The sequence below is a fragment of the Microcebus murinus genome, chromosome 11 (genome assembly GCF_040939455.1).
Source record: "Microcebus murinus isolate Inina chromosome 11, M.murinus_Inina_mat1.0, whole genome shotgun sequence".
NCBI lineage: Eukaryota > Metazoa > Chordata > Mammalia > Primates > Cheirogaleidae > Microcebus > Microcebus murinus.
The window spans coordinates 5,476,767-5,495,346 of NC_134114.1; the positions used below are offsets into that span (position 1 = coordinate 5,476,767).

The window sequence follows — 18,580 nt, forward strand, 5'->3', positions numbered from 1 at the left end:
AGCTAATCCTATAACAGATTAACAAAGGCAATGCCATTGTTAACCCTGGAAATAATATTGAAGAATTAGATTTTCTTATGAGCCTCAAGATACTTATCCTGTTCTTTCTTAGACTTTGTGAGGCTCTGTAACAAATAAATCTACCAAATTGAATTCAAGAAACTCAGCCAGGTGCAGTGGCTCACACTTGTCATTCCAGAGCTTTGGGAGGTCGAGGTAGGAGGATTGCTTGAGGCCAGGATTTTAAACCAGCCTGGGCAACAGAGTGAGACCCTGTCTCTATAAATATAAAAATATTAGTTGGGCGTGGTATCAAGCCCCTGTAGTTCCCACTACTCAGGAGTCTGAGAGAGGAGGATCGCTTGAGCCCAGGAGTTTGAGGTTACGGTGAACTGTGATCGTGCCATCGCACTCCAGCCTGAGTGACAGAGCAAGACCCTGTACCTTAAAGACAAGAACAAACAAAACAAAACAAAGAAACCTCTCAAGTTTAGAACTTGGACTAATAAAAATTAATTTGCTTTCTTCAAAAAACTTGGAATTTAGTATGCTAAAATCTTAATTCAGTTGGCTTGATAACTGTGGGTGGATCACTTAATATCATTCTGTTTTTTGAACCAAGATTGCCCTTGGCCTGTTTGAAGAAGCTGGGACCTGAAGGCACAAACCCATAAACACAGGATGCTGGAATTGGAGAAACCATACATCTTATTAATGATAATTCTGTGAGATTTAATTACAGATAAATATGACATTGCATATTTAATGATATTCTTATCTATATCTAGAGGCACTTCTGAGCTCAGAAAAGTGTGATTTTTGTTCCAGATTAGAAGGACTATTCAATTAAAAATTTAACCAACTGGAACACACAGAATGTTATCCTGAACCAGGACACAGGCGCAGACTTGCTCAGGCCATTGGGAGGGGCCAGGCTGAGCTTTTATTCTTGCAGTAGATGTTTAATTTTTAAATTGGTTTTCTCCTTTACGGCATTCTCATGCAAATTGCCAGATTAATCTTGGGGAGCTCCTATTATCTGGCATGATTTATTTAGAAAGCATCTAGTATTAAGGCTAAGGATTATTGGCTCCTGAGACCAAGTGAGATGACCAGCAAATATAAGTGGGATTTTCTGTGAATAACACTGTCTAAAGATGAGGAACATTTAAATATGTACAATTAGGCTTTGATATACCTACAGTAAAGCTGTAGTTCTGCAAGTTCTTGAAAACCGACCAAGGAAAACATGAAAAAGGAATGGCTATTTTTGTCAACCAAATCAAATTTTTGCAGGGGAATTTCCAGAAGCAATGTGTTCTGTCATAAAGTAAAACTTACAAAGGCACCAAGTCAAGGGCTAATGCATCTCTTAAAGGAGAACGTTCTTTTGTCTCAAATTTTTAGTATTGCCTAGTAAATTCTACGCTGATTGAACGGTAAGGCAACATCTTTAGCAAAATCTCTACTAGGTTCACTCAATCTACAGAGGGGCTATACAGAAAAGGCTGCTTATAGACTATTGTTTCCTATTGTTTCTTTTTTCTTTTTTTACTCAATTAACAGAATCAAACAGGTTTTAGCATCTTAGAAAAACAGGTTCACAGACACAGAAAGATGAAATTTGCACGCTTTCATTCATGCGTGAGAGCTTAAAAAGTTGATCTCATGGAGGTAGAAAGTAGAATGACAGAAACCAGAGGCTGGGAGGGGCGTGTGGGTGAGAGGAGGAGGAAGAACGGTTGGTTAATGGGCACAAATATACGTTAGATAGAAAGAACAAATCCTAATGTTCATTAGCAAAGTAGGGTGACTATAGTTAGCAAGAATGCCTTGCGTGTTTTAAAATAGCTAAAAGAGAGAACTTGAAATGCTCTGAGCACATAGAAATGGTAAATACTGAAGGTGCTGGATACCCCAAGTAACTGACTTGATCATTACACATTCTATGCATGCAACAAAACATCACATGTACCCCCTAAATATGTAAAATATTATGTATTAATAAATATAGACCTAATATTTACTTTAGTAATAATATTCTTAGCCATAATATTTCCTTTTTCATATAGAACCAAATCACAAAAGAAAAGATTTGAAGAAGAATTGAATGAAAGGATGATTCAAGCAATTGATGGAATCAATGCACAAAAGTGAGTACTTTTTCATCTTAAATTATCATTCAACTCTTAGTTGAAACCCTATTATTTAAAAATAATGTCATATTTTCAAAAAGTATTTTACCGCAGGCTCTACAATACTTATCATGACAAAGCCAAGTTTCTGAGACAATTCATTCATTTCACCTCAATTGTCCCTCATAATAGCTTTTGTTAATAGTATTTCTTTCATCTTTCAAATTTTTTTAAAATTTCTGCCTACAATATATTCCCCAAGTCAATTACTGATAAATAGCAGGAAATGTGATTGTGGAGAGAAAAATTATAGCATAACGTGTTCAGCAAGTAATATTTTTAAAAGAGAAATAAGAATTTTATATGGAAAAATCTGCAAATTCCATGATGTGACACTATCCATACAAAATGCATCTATTTTCCTGCAAAATTAAAGAACATTGAGATACTTGTGTTGCATATCCTACCAGAGAATTAGAATTTGAATTCACAGTGAACAATGGAAGACTGATTCTTTGGGGGACAAAATATCATGCAACCTAGGCAACCAAGAATTGCTGGTATAGCTTTAAACGGCTACAGAGATGAGCGGGGATAGGAAGGCCAGAACAATATAAAGAAGGTGATGGCTGTCACAGCCTGGGCAGAATGGTGACATTCAGTGGCCGTAGTGTTCTCCTTGGGTACGTGTGCCATAGCTGAACCCATGGAGAACAGAAGCCAGGTGACTCAATACATTGGACGCTCAATACCTGTTTGTTGAATTAAATTTCAGTGAAAACATCAGGAGGGCCAAATGAAAAGCCTTCACCATAAAAGTCTCCATCCTTACAGAAACCTATTTAACTTATATTAATTTAATGTTTTATTTTGAACTATGTTTAGATTTACAGGAAACCTGTTTAAGTTTTATCATGAAAACTGACTCTTGAAAACTGTAAATGATTTTTACCTAGACCTCTCTGCCTCTAAAATGAAGTTACAGGGCCTCAATTAATACATGGATTTGCAAAATGCATGCCTGTTTGAGATTGCTCCTTGCAGGTGTTGATTTTAGAATATTTACAGGGCTTGTGAAAGAATCACTTTAGGGGGTGTGTGTGTGTGCTCAGTGTGCATGTATGTGTATATGTGTTTGTGTGTGAGTGCATGTGTATCTGTGCAATAAATCGTCCCGGTCAGGCAAGAGTTGCAATTCAGATATGCTGGGACATGCCTGGAACAGTTATCACCTGCCTGGCGCTCTCCCCTCCCCCCACGTGCCCCAAACAGACAAGGCTTCCGCTTGTCCCAGAGCATTCAGGACGCACCGAGGTCTGGGCAGATGCTCTGCTTTGCCTGGCACTGGGGTCAGCATGAAAAACATCATCACCTCTGCCCCAGTTGGAATCTCAACAAATCACAAATAGTTTACATGGAGTTTATCATCAGCTTAAACCTAGAGAAGTGTCTGACTTCGTAAGATACAGGTGGAGGATGTATTTATTATTCATGCAACCTGAGAAAACAGCAGCCGATACTCTCTGACCCACCAGCATAAAACACAATTTCAGAAGAAAGGGGAATCTTGTTTTTGACAAAGTTTGGCAAATAACAATAATAAAAATGGTAATAATTAAAAACCATCTCTAGGCCAGGTGCGGTGGCTCACGCCTGTAATCCTAGCACTCCGGGAGGCTGAGGCGGGCGGATCGCTCAAGGTCAGGAGTTCGAAACCAGCCTGAGCAAGAGCAAGACCCCCATCTCTACTAAAAATAGAAAGAGATTAATTGGCCAACTAAGAATATACAGAAAAAATTAGCCGGGCACGGTGGCACACGCCTGTAGTCCCAGCTACTTGGGAGGCTGAGGCAGAAGGATCGCTGGAGCCCAGGAGTTTGAGGTTGCTGTGAGCTAGGCTGACGCCACAGCACTCTAGCCCGGGCAACAGAGTGAGACTCTGTCTCAAATAAATAAATAAATAAATAAACAAATAAAAACAATCTCTAAAGTCAGCCTCAGCATGTGTTCACATGGAACACCTACCCTTTTAAAATACTTTTATATTCACCTTTTAGAACATTCCTATCCAAGGAATCATTAGAAACTACAGTTGTTGGCTTCACTTTATTTTTTGTTCAGGTTGCTTTTGAACTGTCTGTTTGCTTTGTGTCATTTAGTATTCAAATACTTGTTTAGTTAACACCTTTGTGGTGTATGTAGTTTTATTCTACAGTAATATTTAGTGTTGGTGTAACTGCTCATGTTATAATTTTCCCAACACGTTTCAGAGACCAAATAGAGAAAAATGCCATGCTGTACTCAAAAAATAAAAGAGAGATTTTTTTTTAAATGGAAGCTCTTATGCATATATTTTTTTAAAATTAGCTTCGATTTCATTTTGGCATACCCTCATTAACTCCTCTTGTTCTTTGATATGACGTTCTTTGAATTTCCACTTGAGGATTCAGCTGGGGCTCCAGGTTTGATGCACCATTCAGTTGTTTTCTGCTGTTGACATAAAACAGTGATTTCTATGCAGATTTTTATTTATTCACTGACTTATTCATTTAACAAGCACTTGTGAAAAGGTGACAAACATCAGCATTTGCTCATCATCAGACATGGGGACACACAAGGCCTTTCCTCGGTAGGTGCCCATGGTGGGGGGCAGCTCTCTGGGGTCTCATCCCATAAGGACACTAAGGACATTCATCCTATCAGATCAGGGCCTGACTCTTATGACCTCATTTAACTTCATTACTTCCATAGCAGCCAGTCTCTGAATGCAGCCGCACAAGGGGTTACGGCTTCAACATATGAATTTGGTGGCAGGACACAAATATTCAGTCCTTAACAATAGGAAAGGGGTCTTTATTAATAGTGTCCACTTTACTGCAAGAATGTGCAGTTGTATAGTCCAGAATAACACTGGGTGAGGACGTGGGTGTCCCTGTGCCCCTCACCTCAAGTCAGCCTCTTGTTTAGAATTTCCTTTATTTGGTGTGGCCAAGTGAAAACACAGCTCAGTGTAAATTAACAGGGAAGCATTTACTGTAACAGCCCAGGATGGCGTTGGACTTTCTTCATGCTATAGACCACTTTGGTCAGGAAAAATGTCAGAAGACCGTAAATACAGCACGTACACGTTCCTTCTCCTCCTCTCCCTTCCCCACCTCCCCTCCCTTCCTCTCCTCTCCTCTCTCTTCCCCTCTCTTCTCCTCCCCTCTCCTCTCTCCTCCTTTCTTTCTCTGTAGTTCTAAAGCTCAAAAATAATATTTGCCCTTATCTATCCACACAAATCTTTCCTACTCCCAATATCCAAATCATGTTTACAAATCTGATTTTCTACAAGTCACTCAGCAGTGGGAACTGAGGCCACCTCAGAGAATTGCAGAGATGATTAATTCTGCAACAGAAGAATTAGAAGAATTAGATCCATCATCCGTTGCTTTAAGGGAGAAGCCGTGGGCCAACCCCAGGCTGCCGTGGGACGGAGGTGAGGGCAGCAGTGAGCTGGAACTCGGCCATCTCCAAGCACTGTCCAGCCTTGGGGCTTACACAGCACGATGCTGGGCTCCAGAGTCACTGGAAGGCGGGTCCTGCTCTTGAGACCTTCCTGTCTCCTGCAGGACCCTGGTGACTGAGCCTAGACTGGGAAGCTGGCAGCCCTGCTGGTAATTGAGGAGTTGGTTTTATTTTCTACTTGATAAAATTTCACTCTGATTTTATTTCTAAGCTTCTGTTTTTCCTGGAGCATTTTTAAATTAGATTTTTCTTTCTCGAAAAAGAATTATTTTTAGTAACTTACCTGCATACATTATTCATAGTTTGCTAAGTACACAGTTCTAAAATTGAATATGGTTAAAATTTATCTTCAATTGTATTTTCTGGCCCTTTTCATGTCAACCAACCTTTGATTCCTCCTACTAGCCTCATCTCATAAAAAAGAACAACATAGTCCTGCAGCTGGTGCGGTAATGCGAAATACTGAGACGTTTGCTTCCCTGGTACCTAAAGCTTATCACCTTGAATCAAAAAGCGTTTTTATGGATCTCAGTTTTAATGGCAGTCATGCTAGAGTACCTGACGTAATTTATTCTTCTGGGACATTCGAGCTAATCGCGGTGCATGTCTGGCAGTGAGCATCTTTAGAACCAAGGCGGGATGCTGAGTAGACGGGGAGACTTCCCTCCCCCATGTCCCCGTCTCCTGGTTTAACTTGTCATTAGCCACAACGTTAAACATCAGTCTACATTTAGAGACTCTAATCTGCAATCAGGAGGCGGCGGTGCTTGTTGATTACTGATAAAGTGGAACAATTTCACTTGACCTTTCTGCCTGGATCCTTAAAAGGCCTCTTTCATCTCCCAAATATATCTCGGGGAGGAAAAATCCATACAAATGTGACTGATGATTTGGAAAAGATTTATATTAAGAAATATATGTGAATTGATACTTTTAGGAACAGGTATGACCTTTTTGGAAATTTATGTAAAATGTAATTTTCTCTCTAATGTCCTAATATACATATTCTCTCTCTCTCTCTCTCTGTGTGTGTGTATGCATGTGGATATAAATATAGGTATAGATATAGATGGAAATGTTAATATAGCTACAGATACACAGTTATAGACACTTAGATATATACTGCAGATATATGCATACATATGCATGTATATATTTAGGAGTATTATATTCTTTCAAATTCTGAGAGTATTTTAAAAAATTAGAAAAGTAAAAATATAAATTTCTTAGTGACTAGTGACCCATCCCAGTCAGTAATATATTTTGTTGGTATTTCTAGATACTTTTCTTTATGCATAGATTTGGATTTCTTTTGACATGCCTGTAGTCGTGAATATAAGGAGTTATATCTTTCAATTTCACTTAACTTCATTTCATAAGATACATGTTTATTTTATTGCCTGACGTGTGATGGTGTCCAGCATTGTACGCCCAGCTTGCTTGGTCATGCGCCTGGTATCGCTGTCTGGCGATTCCGTACAAAACTGTAGCGGAAGGTTTCCTCCTTATGATCCTTCTCTGTTGACAGCTGCTTTCTTAAAACAGATTTCTGACAGTTGATCAGTGTGGAACAATGCAAACTTCCATACAACTTTTATTTATTTTTCGACATCTGAGAGTTATGTAGTACTTATGCGTATGTTTTTGCTTGCATCAACATATTCTGAACTGATTGCTCATTGTACTAGGAGTTTCACTAATTTTTTGAAAACTATATTCAAAATTCAAAATTTTTACTTTCTAAAAGTGACAATGAAAGTATTTTAAGTGAGTGTGAAAGAAGCAGAATCCCCTCACCCAGACCTTGCAGGCACGCTGATGGTTTGGTGGTTCTGTGGCGTGTTGCTTGCTAGAAGCTTAGAGAAATGGTGCTTCCTTAGGAACCAAATCCTTCAAGAGATGAAATTGCCATGTGATTTTTCAGTAAAGCATCAAGAAATAAATTTATTGACATACTTTAACCCTGTAGATTACTTATCTCCGTAGTATTTAATTTGGATAACTAGGGTTTCAATTTGACATTCGGTTTGTAACACAGAATTTTCCGAAGAGGGCAGTGTGTGAATAGAAATATTATTATATATTTGCAGATCCTATTAACAATCTCTAGATTCCGTATCCAGTTATTTGGCATTATACATTTTTTATGAAAACATTCAATTTGGAATAATTTACAGTAAACAAAGAAGAATGCAAGTCATTTAAAAAAAATCATAGTTTGAGATGTCTATTTGGAGGTTTGGTTTTATGATGTGTCTATTCTTTTTATTTCCAGGCAATGGCTCAAGTCTGAAGATATTCAGAGAATCTCACTGCTTTTTTATAACAAAATACTAGAAAAAGAAGTAAGCTATATTATTTTTCTTCAAAAGCAATCATTTTTTCTGAAATAGTAGATTTGAATTCTTCATGAAATTGTGCTTGTGTTTTTTACGTGTGACATTTAAACTGCCTCTAACTTTATCAGAATTATTCCTGGCTTTTCCTGTGGTTCTTCCATGCATATATTGTTTTGTACTTCTGATACCAGGTTTCTGCCATTGGTCAGTCACCATTCTCAACCCTCCTGGGAATAAATGATGTCTGCATTATGTCTGAGATAGGAGGACTAAAGGAAAGGGACAGGATCTAATAATCTGACTTTCTCAATGTGGAATTTTCTCAGTAAAGTCTTTAAGAGAAAATGAAGCCCTTGCTGATAAATTTACAATGTCTTTGCACAAATTATTTTAATATTTTGACAAAAATATGAGTTTTACACTCAATGCCTTTTCAAGAGAATTAGAAAACCCAGAATTTTAAGTTTTGTTGCATCAAAATTATGACTCCCCAAATAAGTTTCTATTTCAGGCACAAATAAGTAAGCAGACACTCAGGTTTTACATGTCAAGCTTAGTATGAATTTGCTTAAATGAATTAAGTTATTATTGCAAAAAGGATAACCATTCTTCTAGCTCAACTATATTTTATCACCTTTTCCTTTGTACTGATGTAGAGAAGGAGCAAGACTTAGAGGTAATTTCCATCATCCAACTACATAATTAGAAGCTTAGTTGGAACAAAAGTTATTATATTAATGGCAACATTCACAGCTCTGGTATTAAAATTATGTTGATAAAATTCAATGCATTGTTTTATGAATATTTAATAGAAATATTAAATATAAAAATTCTTTCCAAATTTCATTAGGGTTGGGTTTTACAGGCACACTAAAACTTTCTTTTGTGTTGGTGGCTAAGAGAATCAATTATCTACTTCTGAGTAAAAGACTTTGGTTACAATTGGTTTACCAAATTGATGACTGTTATAATGGGTTATTATTGACCATCTTATCCTTGAAGAACTTTACCAAATATTAATGGCTACGTATTGTATAACTGTTATATTATTCCCTTCCTTATAGAAGCCCATTTAGTTTGTTAAAAACCACAATGGAATTCCAACTCACATCTCTGCACAAAGCGCTAAAGAAGTTGAAAGATAAGGGTGTAATTGAATGCACAGAGTGCAATCACATTCCAGCAGTTTCACAGTTCCACACATCCAGCAGTAATATAGCTTCATTCAGCAGCATTTAAATTATTCTGGCTATTAAGTCACAAAATTTACCAAAAAAATTCTAGTAAATAAAAGGTGATCACCATTTTTAAAGTACAGTTTTGCTTTCATTCCCATTTGAGTACAGATTTGTAAGATGCCAACTTTAAGGCAAATTTTAGAGAGCATCAAGATTTAGGCTCAGTTTTTGTGTACCTGTCGCCAGCCTGCTCTTCAGCCCAGCAGGAAGGATAAAATGTATCTGAAAAGAAGCATCTCAGAGCTGTTGGAGATCCATCATTCAGCCCCAACACCCGAGAGGCTAAACCCCGAGAAATACATACTTTTCTCCCATAACTTGGGAAACAGTCTAGGCAAATATAGCTAATGGAAACTGGCAGTATTTTGAAAGGGTTTCAGGGGTGTTGCCACAAAATTTTATTTTCTTTAATCTTATTATAAAACTCTGTTTTGAAGGCAGTTTAGACTCATGTTTGGGTATCTGAGTTGGGGAGCCTGGTGAGGGTGTTTGCTTTCCCATGAGCCAAGTGTGTCTCCCTGAGAATGGTAATTAATCATTCTGGTCCACAGGTCCTTCATCCAAAAACAGGGACAGTATGTCTGGCAGGGCTCTTGTGAAGATTAAATGAGTTAGTACCTGTAATGCACTTAGAGTGCCTGGTACACCTTCAGGGCTATATGCAGCAGAGTATTACATTATGCTATATAATATTATCATCATTATATGGTACAGTGCTTTCTGGCCTTTTTATCCTGCATAAGTCAAGCAGGGCCAGCCCCACGGAGGCAGCTAACACTGGTCAGCTGACGGCTCTGGGTGATACAGAGAACCGTGTGGGCCCCGGCCGACTGCCCAGGAGGGCCAATCGGGAGGGACGTAAGAGTCTGCCAGCCAGGCTCAGAACTAGCAAACTGAGAACAAAGCTGGCAGAGCTTTTCCATCTTACATCTTTGCTCACCAGCTCTAAGTAGCACTAAAATCAATAATAAAATAAATACTAAAAGAAATGAATACAAGGTCAGGACAAGGTTTTTCTTTGGCAAAGATGGAGAGGGTGGTGATTTGAAGAAGGTGTTGGACAGGGCAGTTGGCCCTGCTAGTGATGTTAAAAGATGCCCGGATGATTTTTAGGACATTTAATCACTTCTGATTAAACTTCTTAGTAATCTAAGAATATAATTATATTTTATATATTGTTTTCTATTTTATTTATATTTAATTATATTTTATATTTAAGAATATAATTATATATAACATAATGATAAATATCTAACAGCCATTAGTACTGCTAGCAAGAGATCCAAAGATGCTCCGGATTGTCTACACCAGCAGAAACCAGTTCAACTCGATTCTAACTGTATTAATCTGGTACAGACTGGTTCAAACAGATTAAACCATTGCAAATTTTTCCAGCTAAACTTAAGTTAATCCAAATAATTTAAAATTGATCCAAACTGTCTCTTTATACAATTAACATCTGATCCTTAAAATTGAGACTATTATCCCTTTCTTATAGATAAAGGCATGCTCAGAGAGACAATATAGAATAGAGGGAAAAAAAGAGAGAATAGTGACAGTTTTTGCCCTTAACACCTAGCTCTGTTACTTGCTATGAACCTGGACACATGACTTAACCTCTCGAAACCTCCTCTTGTAAAGGGGTAAAACAACAGAGAGCTTTCCTTGGCACCTGTCCTGCAGTGATGACTTGGAGATCTTGGCAGCCCTCTCAGGGCGCTCCAGCTTCTAGCAGATGGAAGTATCCATGGAGAATTTATATCTTCTCTTTCCTGTCTCACATTCCCATTGGCAAAACCTTTGTCACATGGTCCCAAATTAATGGCACAAGACCTGGAATATGCCCAGGAAGAGGAACCTGTGAGATGGACACATAACACGATCTGTGTCCCCACAGCACGGAGGTGCATGCTGAGGGAGGGTTAGTGTCAACAACCTTTGAGCTTTTTATAAATGAAAGCCATAGCACGCATCTGTGTCTATCATCATTCATTCAACATTATGTATGCCAGATTGAGCCATATTTTTATATAGCTGTGTTCATACATTTTTATTGCTGTATGATATCACACGGTGTATGAATATGACGTAATTTATTTATCTACTACACTGTTAATGGATATCGAGTTGTTTCCAGTATGGGTCTATTATAAATGATGCTGCTGAGAACCTTTCTCATGTCTTTTGTTATACATATGTAACCATTTCCTTTGTAAATAAAAACAGGCAGGAAATTGCTGGATCGTAGAGTATGTGCATATTCAACTTTAGCAGATAATGTCCAGTATTTTCCAAAGTGGTTATATCAATTTACATACCTAGCAGCAGTGTACAAGTGGTTCAATTGCTCCACATCCTTGCCTGCATTCAGTATAAAATATTAGCCATTCTGAAAAAAAAATAAATAAGTAAAAATAAATGAACATATCTTGCATTTCCTCAATGCTATTCACAAGTAAAACATGATTATGTGAAGTCATTCCTTTCCCCCAAATAATTGTAGACGGCAGACCCACAAGGGACCTAGGGCACCAACCATTCATTGGTCCCTTCAATTCACTCACTCAGCTTTCTGGTCAGGCGCCTGCTCCTTCCTGGAGTGATTCAATTACATACAAATGGGTTTCAGAATGGTTCCCCGCATAAATTGTGGTCTTTGGAAGTCAATTCTTCACAGTGCATTTGGAGGCAGGAAGCACTCATGGCTGAGACGAACAGCCTTTGTCTTGGCTTGTTTTTGTTGCAATCTACACAGTTTCGGAGTGTGATGCATGCCCTGGGTGCAGCTAGGCTGCGGGGTAATTGTATGCAGCTGTTCTCCAGAGAAGTGTCATTCACGGTTTCCTTTTTCCCCCTAGTACCGAGCCACCCCACTGCCAGCGTTCAAGTACTACGTGACTTGCGCGTGTCTCATTTTCTTCTGCATCTTTGTCGTGCAGATTCTCGTATTACCAAAGTAAGTACTTGCGGCTTCTGTTGGTGTTCCCACGGGGTGCACCTGCTGAGTTATATTTAAGCATACAGAAGGATGCTACCTTCTGAACAGAGGGGTTATTTAGCATGTCGTGGCGAAGGCGGACGGGTGGGCAGTCAAGATCCTGGAGGTTAAATGGCCCCCATGTGCCTTGCTTAGTTATAATAGTGTTGGATTTTCAAAGTGGACATGTTGAGTCAACGTATAAGGATTCTTTAAAAATAAATTTACCCTTCTTACTTTGATCTTGGTTTTACTCAGATTGCCCGGTCTAGGAAGTGTAGCCCAATAACCTTTGCCCACGGAGAGTGCGATCACCAGATGTTGTTTCTAATAAACAGATAACATTTTTGGATATGGAAAGGGCAAACCTGCACTGGGCATGCTTTACCTACCTGTCCATTTTGTTTCCAAGTTCCGTACGTTACACCTCCCTCTACTCGGTGTGGCATCTGCCCTCACAGCCATCTGATACTTGTAGGTCGGCGTCCAGCTGGCCTCTCCCAAGAGAGACCTGGGTGCAGGGGGAGATTCTGGACAAACCAGATCCTACCCTGTGGGCTGGACTCCTTCTGCCTCCACCTACGGGTGAAAAACAATCACTCCCCGATTCTTGGATAATCTTTCTCTTGCACCTTCTTGACGAGCGCTATACAAACCAAGTGACTTTCTTCAAAGCAGCTGATTCTCAATAGAAAATCTAAAGACAAGGAAAAGGAAACTGCTGTCCTTCTTACAATAATTGGGGATATAGAAAGAAATTTTAAGGTAGATTTTTTTCCCTTATCAGTATCTATTTTTTTAAAAATCTAAAGCTTAATCATTTTCAATCCCATGGAATTCAGTTGTGTGTTTGCATTTAACCCTCGTGGTGCAGCCAGCATTTGTGGGCAGCTCGAACTGCCTACATACGTAGGGTTGTGTTTTGTCTCGTGAAGACGCTGAGCAAACTAGAAAGAAGTGGTCTGTCTTCCCCCTCTGTACTCCAAAGGGTTTTCTCCCGGGCGCTGACCCAATACAAAGGCATTTATAGAAGTCACAACAAGTCAAAGTATTAGTCATATCTGTGTATTCCTTAGTCATCCGCCCCCTTTTAGAAAGGGTTCCCATTAGATTTCCCTTTTCCGCATGAGTTGGAGTTGGTATACCTGGGCCAGAGGAACCCTTTTTCGAGACTACCAAATTTTCAGTGAAATTTCCCAATGTTAACTTATCAGTTTTCCATTCAAAAAAAAAAAAAAATGTTAACAAATTAAGCTCCTTAGTGCCAGACCTGTACCACATGGCACGGAAGAGAAACAGCTGTTCCTGCACACGCAGGCTCGCAGACAGGCAGAGCAGAAGGGCGCTCGAAAAGTTACATGGGTAAAATAAGTTACCCAGGGAAACAGGCCCTTATTACATTTATTCATTTTTTTTTTGCAACTTGCTATTGGACGAATATTTTTGTATTCATAAGTAATACAGGGTCTGTCACCCACAGGAAGGAGGAGGGAGAGGGGAAACTGTGGGACAGTTTAAAAAATGTCTCCCAAGAAGACAAAGAGACTTCCCGGGACCAGGAAAAGGTTTCATGGGATTTTAATTGGAAGAAACAACATCGTGTCATGGCCTTGCTGTCCTGGCTTTGATTGCCTTGTCTGCCTTCTAGTGTGTTGTATCTTTATGGGCACCCGTGGAAGTCCATTCGCTCTGGCTTCCCTACCCATCTTGTTTGCTTGTCTCTTGAACAATTTGGATTTTGAGCATGAGCGTTGTGAAGTCCAGGCACGTTGCACCCCTCCCCACGTTGGTGGGTGGAAAGCTGGGAGCAGTGAGGCGGTGCCCTCCTCTAACAGAGTCTCCAGACCTGCACTCTCTGCGCCAGTCTCCTACTTCCTGCGTGATCTCCTCGTCTCCCTCATTTTTCCTGCATGTGAATGTATTTGTTTTTAATTTATCTTCTAAAAAGTTTTTGCTATGAAATATTTCAAAGCAACAGAGAAGTACAGAGTGTAATATAATAGACAAGCGTGTGGCCAAAAGCCAGACTTTGTGAACATGGACCCTGTGTCCTGTTTACTGTAGTCACACTTTTGTGCTCTCAAAAGTGTCACTATTTGGGCGTGCTCCCCGGAAGCAGCATCTATTTTTATTTTGTTATTTATTCAATCTAATATCTTTCTTCTTATTAATGTGACTTTATTTTATTTGCATTTTTATTTTATTTACTGTGTGTATTTTCATTCTATTTACTGATGTGTTGTAGGCCCATTTCAACCTTTTTATTGTTAGTTTCATTTACCTTTCCTAACTTCTAAAGGATTAATCTAGTTATTTTAAACTTTTATTTTATTTTTACTATTTAGGAAGAGCATTTTTTTTCCCTTAATGATTGCCATTAAAATTCATAAAATATATATGCTGTGTATTTTTCTTTTAATGATTGTCATTAAAATTTTAACATACATTCTTAATTTAATAAGTTGTAAAGTTAATCATAATCTCTCTCCTAAGAAGTCACTTCTTAGGATTTTAGGTCTGGATGGTAGTTATAAGTTAATATTTATTTAAATTCACCCATATTCTTTACCAACTTATTTGCTTACGGGTGCATTTTAAAAATTATTTTTTCTTCAAGTTTATTTTCCTTCTTACTGATGTGTCATTTATCTGTTCTTGTATTAAGAGTCTGTGAGTAGCAACAGCTTTTCATTTTTTCTTTGCATTAAAATGTTTCTATTTCCTTTATTTCACATCTGCTCTTGAATAATAGTTTAATTGGGTATAAAATTATAGGTTAACTTTGATTTTCCCCCAGTACTATGATAATATTATTCCATTACAGTCTACCCTCTGTTTCTGTTAATAAAATGTCTTTTGTCAGTCTCATAATATTCCTTTGTATGTAATCTGTCTTCCTCTCTGATGCTTTTAGGTATCTTTTTTGTTTTGGTGGATTTTTACTATATTGTTTTAGATATGTATTTGTTCTCAGCTGCCTAAATGACTAGGTATGATTTTTCCATCTGAAGACTCTTATCTTTGCGTAGTTCTTGAAAAGTTCTCTTTCTTTATCTCCTTACATGTTGCTTCCCCACTGTTTTCTGTATTCTTTCTCCTGGAGTTCTTATTAGCTATACATTGTGGTTTTCATTCTGTGTCCCGGGTCTCTCTTTTTTTTTTTTTTCCTAAGTTTCCACTTCTTTCTTTCTTTGTGCTGCATTCTGGTAAATTCCTCATCTACATTGAGCTTGTAATTTCAATGATTATATTTTCATGCTAAGAAGTCTTTTTGGTTCTTTTTCAGACTTGACTTTTTTGGATATATAATTCTATATATTTCCTACAGATTCCATTTTTTCTTTTCCTTTACCTGCAGAGTTTAAACGTTATATGGAAATATCACTTTTTTTATTCTGTCCCTTATGCTTCATAAATAAGTGAATTCTGCCACTTAGTCTATTTCTGTATTTTTTCATGGTGGTATGTTCTGTGTATTTTTGCCTGTGAGTTCATCAACAGCAAGGATTTTGGTCCATGGTAATCCCATGTGTTCTAAGCTGTAAAGGTATTACTGTGGGATAGTTTTCAGTGTATCTTTGCAAGATACCTCTGGGACTCATCAGTTCAGGTCACAACATTTTGTTAAATTCTTAGGTCAAAGTTCTTGCCTAAATAGGTCATTGAATTTGGGTCAGCACTGACTCCCAGCACAGAGCAGGATTAGGAATCTCAGTTTTCAAAAATGACTTTTCTCCTCATGACACCAATCAAAAGAGTTATCTTCCCTGAATGTTGCCAGGCTGGCAGACAGTTTTTCTGTTTTCTGTTTCCTGGTAGAACAACGCTTCATCACTTCTGCCTTTAGTCAAGAGCTCAGTTCCAATGTCTCATTGGTCAGATGCCCGAGAGCATCCCCTACCTTGGGGAGACACGAGCCTCAACCTACAGAATGCACCAGCCTCTGTTTCTCCCAGCAGTTTAGCACCAGCGCCTCTAGCATTCTGCTCTTGAATAACCTCTGTCCATCTAGGAATGTCTCCTCCTTGCTTAGAATTTCAGCTATTTAAAACATCATTTTGTTATTATTATGAAACATTTCGGTTGGAATAATGGTGCTTCTCATTTCTGCCAACATACCTTTACTTGTTTTCTTATTTTGCTGAATTATACTTTGGCTTTGTTTTGTTTGTTTTCTTTTGGTACACTGCCTCATGTTTTTTTTGGAAAAGGGAAAGCATGATTACATGAGTGAATAAATGAATGAATGAATGAATGAATGAATGAATGAATGAATAACTAATAATAGAGGAATTTGTTACCTGGAAAGGACCAGTAAAGGGAAATGTTTTCCTGCAAGGGGGCCCTACACCATCTTTATTCAGCCCATAATTTTTAAATCTGGCTCTAGTCTCAGAATTTGAATGGATGTATTAAATTAGGAGTTGGCTCCTTGTTTTGGAGTTGTTCGCTCACTCTGTCTGCCCTGTGGTATAACTTTGTCAGAGATGTGACCCACCTTCAAAGGCCAAAATGACCAAACATGAATTGTTCTTGCATTTTTTAGTAGTTGCATCCATACTGTCTCCCAAACTAAATGGATTATGTTAAACCAGGCATAGGGGTAATTGTTAAAACAAGGATGAATGTTTTCTAATAAAGTTTAGTATAATATCATATGTTTCATTAGCCCAAGTTAAATTAAAAATAATAATATTTCACTTAAAAATTAAGAGTTCGGCATAGTGGCTCATGCCTATAATTCCAGTGACTCGGGAGGCTGAAATAGGAGATGGCTTGAGCTCAGGAGCTCCAGGAGTTTGAGACCAGCCTGGGCAACACAGTGAGACCCTGTCTCTATAAAAATAAAAAAAGTTAACTGGATGTGGTGGTACATGCCTGTGTTCCCAGCTATTTGGGAGGCTGAGGCAGGAGGATAACTTCAGCCCAAGGGTCAGAGGATGAAGTGACCGATGATCATGCCACTGCACTCCAGTCTGGGTGACACAGTGAGACCCAGTCTCAAAAAAAAAAAAAAAACAAAAACAGAATTAATAGCCAAATTGTAAATCTTAGAGCTATTATTTCTACTTTGATTCTCTATTATCAATTTTGTCACTCATTTTAATACTCAATACTCATTAATTCTTTAATACTCATTTCAAAACCACTTTTATTTAGTTATCTCAAAAAAAAAAAAAAAACAGAAGAAAGTTTAAGTTAACTGTGCACATGTCCATTGAAAGCAGGCTTGAATCTTTTAAACCCAAATGATGGAGAATAACTATGGCGAAGGCAGTTTGCTTTGGTGGGTAACCACGTTTGTGGGCCCAAATATTGGACACCATGGAAGTAAGTGACTCCCTAAGTATCTCAATACAGCAGATGTGAATCCTACAGCAAGTCCAAAGAGAAAGGACGGAAGGAAGGATAAAGGAGGAAAGGGAGGAGAGAAGGAAAAAAAAACCAGTAAGATAGTTTTCACTCCCCAAGATAAATGAACCACATAGCTTCTACGGAGATGAACAAGGTGCATCAGTGTACCTTGGCAGTGGGTTCATCTGAGAGTGAGGAAATGCCTCCGAGCAGTGTCTGGAGTGTGAGTTAGCAGCCTGCTTCCTTCCTGCATCATCAGGGGCCCGAGGCGGTGAGATGCTCTCCTCCTTCTCTGCTGACCCTAGACTGTGCTTCTCATCTTCTCGCTCTCAGAGGGCAGTGTCCGCACCCTGAGCAGCAGGACGCAGAAGCAGACCCACATGCTGAGGGAAACAAGGTCTGTACCTCCCCTCGCATGAGGGAACTCCAGCCTGCCTCGTGCCACTTCAGCTCATGTCCCAGGACCGAGACCTTAGTCTCATGCCCAAACCTGGCTGCAGGGAAACCTGGAGCAACCAGGTGCCCACCTAAAATTTCTGTCATCATGGTAAGATGGATTCCCCGTGAAAACCAGTGCTCCCTCCAGGAATGAAAGATGGTTTTTGTTGTTAGCTATATGTCACCACTAGAGTAAGATATGAAGAACAATTACTATCAACAAGGAGCCGAACAGATTTTTACTCAATGAAGCAAGCCAGGCCTTTGCCTTGTATCTTGGGATATATTCTGAGCATTTACAGTAGAAATAAAAATTCATCATAGAAGTTCATACATGTGTTTAGTCAGTCCTCTGTGGAGTCATCCGACAGCTATTAATTGAGCTGCCCTATACCAAGAACAGGTGGAGATGCTGAGAAAGTAGCAGGAACCCCAAAACAGTTCTTTCTCTCTTGTAACTTACATTGCATTAGAGGAGACAACAATATGGTAATAAACAAACACATTTATAACAATTTAGTCATCATACACTTTAAGAAAAATAAAGCAGGTGTTGTGGGCTGAATGTTTATGTCACCCCCAAAATTTTTA

At 38.7% G+C, this 18,580-nt stretch overlaps 1 protein-coding gene across 3 annotated transcripts in view; it reads left to right on the top strand.

The window, feature by feature from the left end:
- ADCY2 (adenylate cyclase 2) overlaps positions 1–18,580 on the top strand; it is a 389,287-nt gene that overhangs the window by 291,371 nt on the left and 79,336 nt on the right. For all 3 annotated transcript variants that reach the window (XM_076007928.1, XM_012744227.2, XM_076007929.1), the window contains exons 12-14: positions 2,073–2,153; positions 7,918–7,987; positions 12,078–12,175. In XM_076007928.1, the coding sequence (XP_075864043.1) occupies positions 2,073–2,153; positions 7,918–7,987; positions 12,078–12,175 (249 nt within the window). The remainder of the gene's footprint in view (positions 1–2,072; positions 2,154–7,917; positions 7,988–12,077; positions 12,176–18,580) is intronic.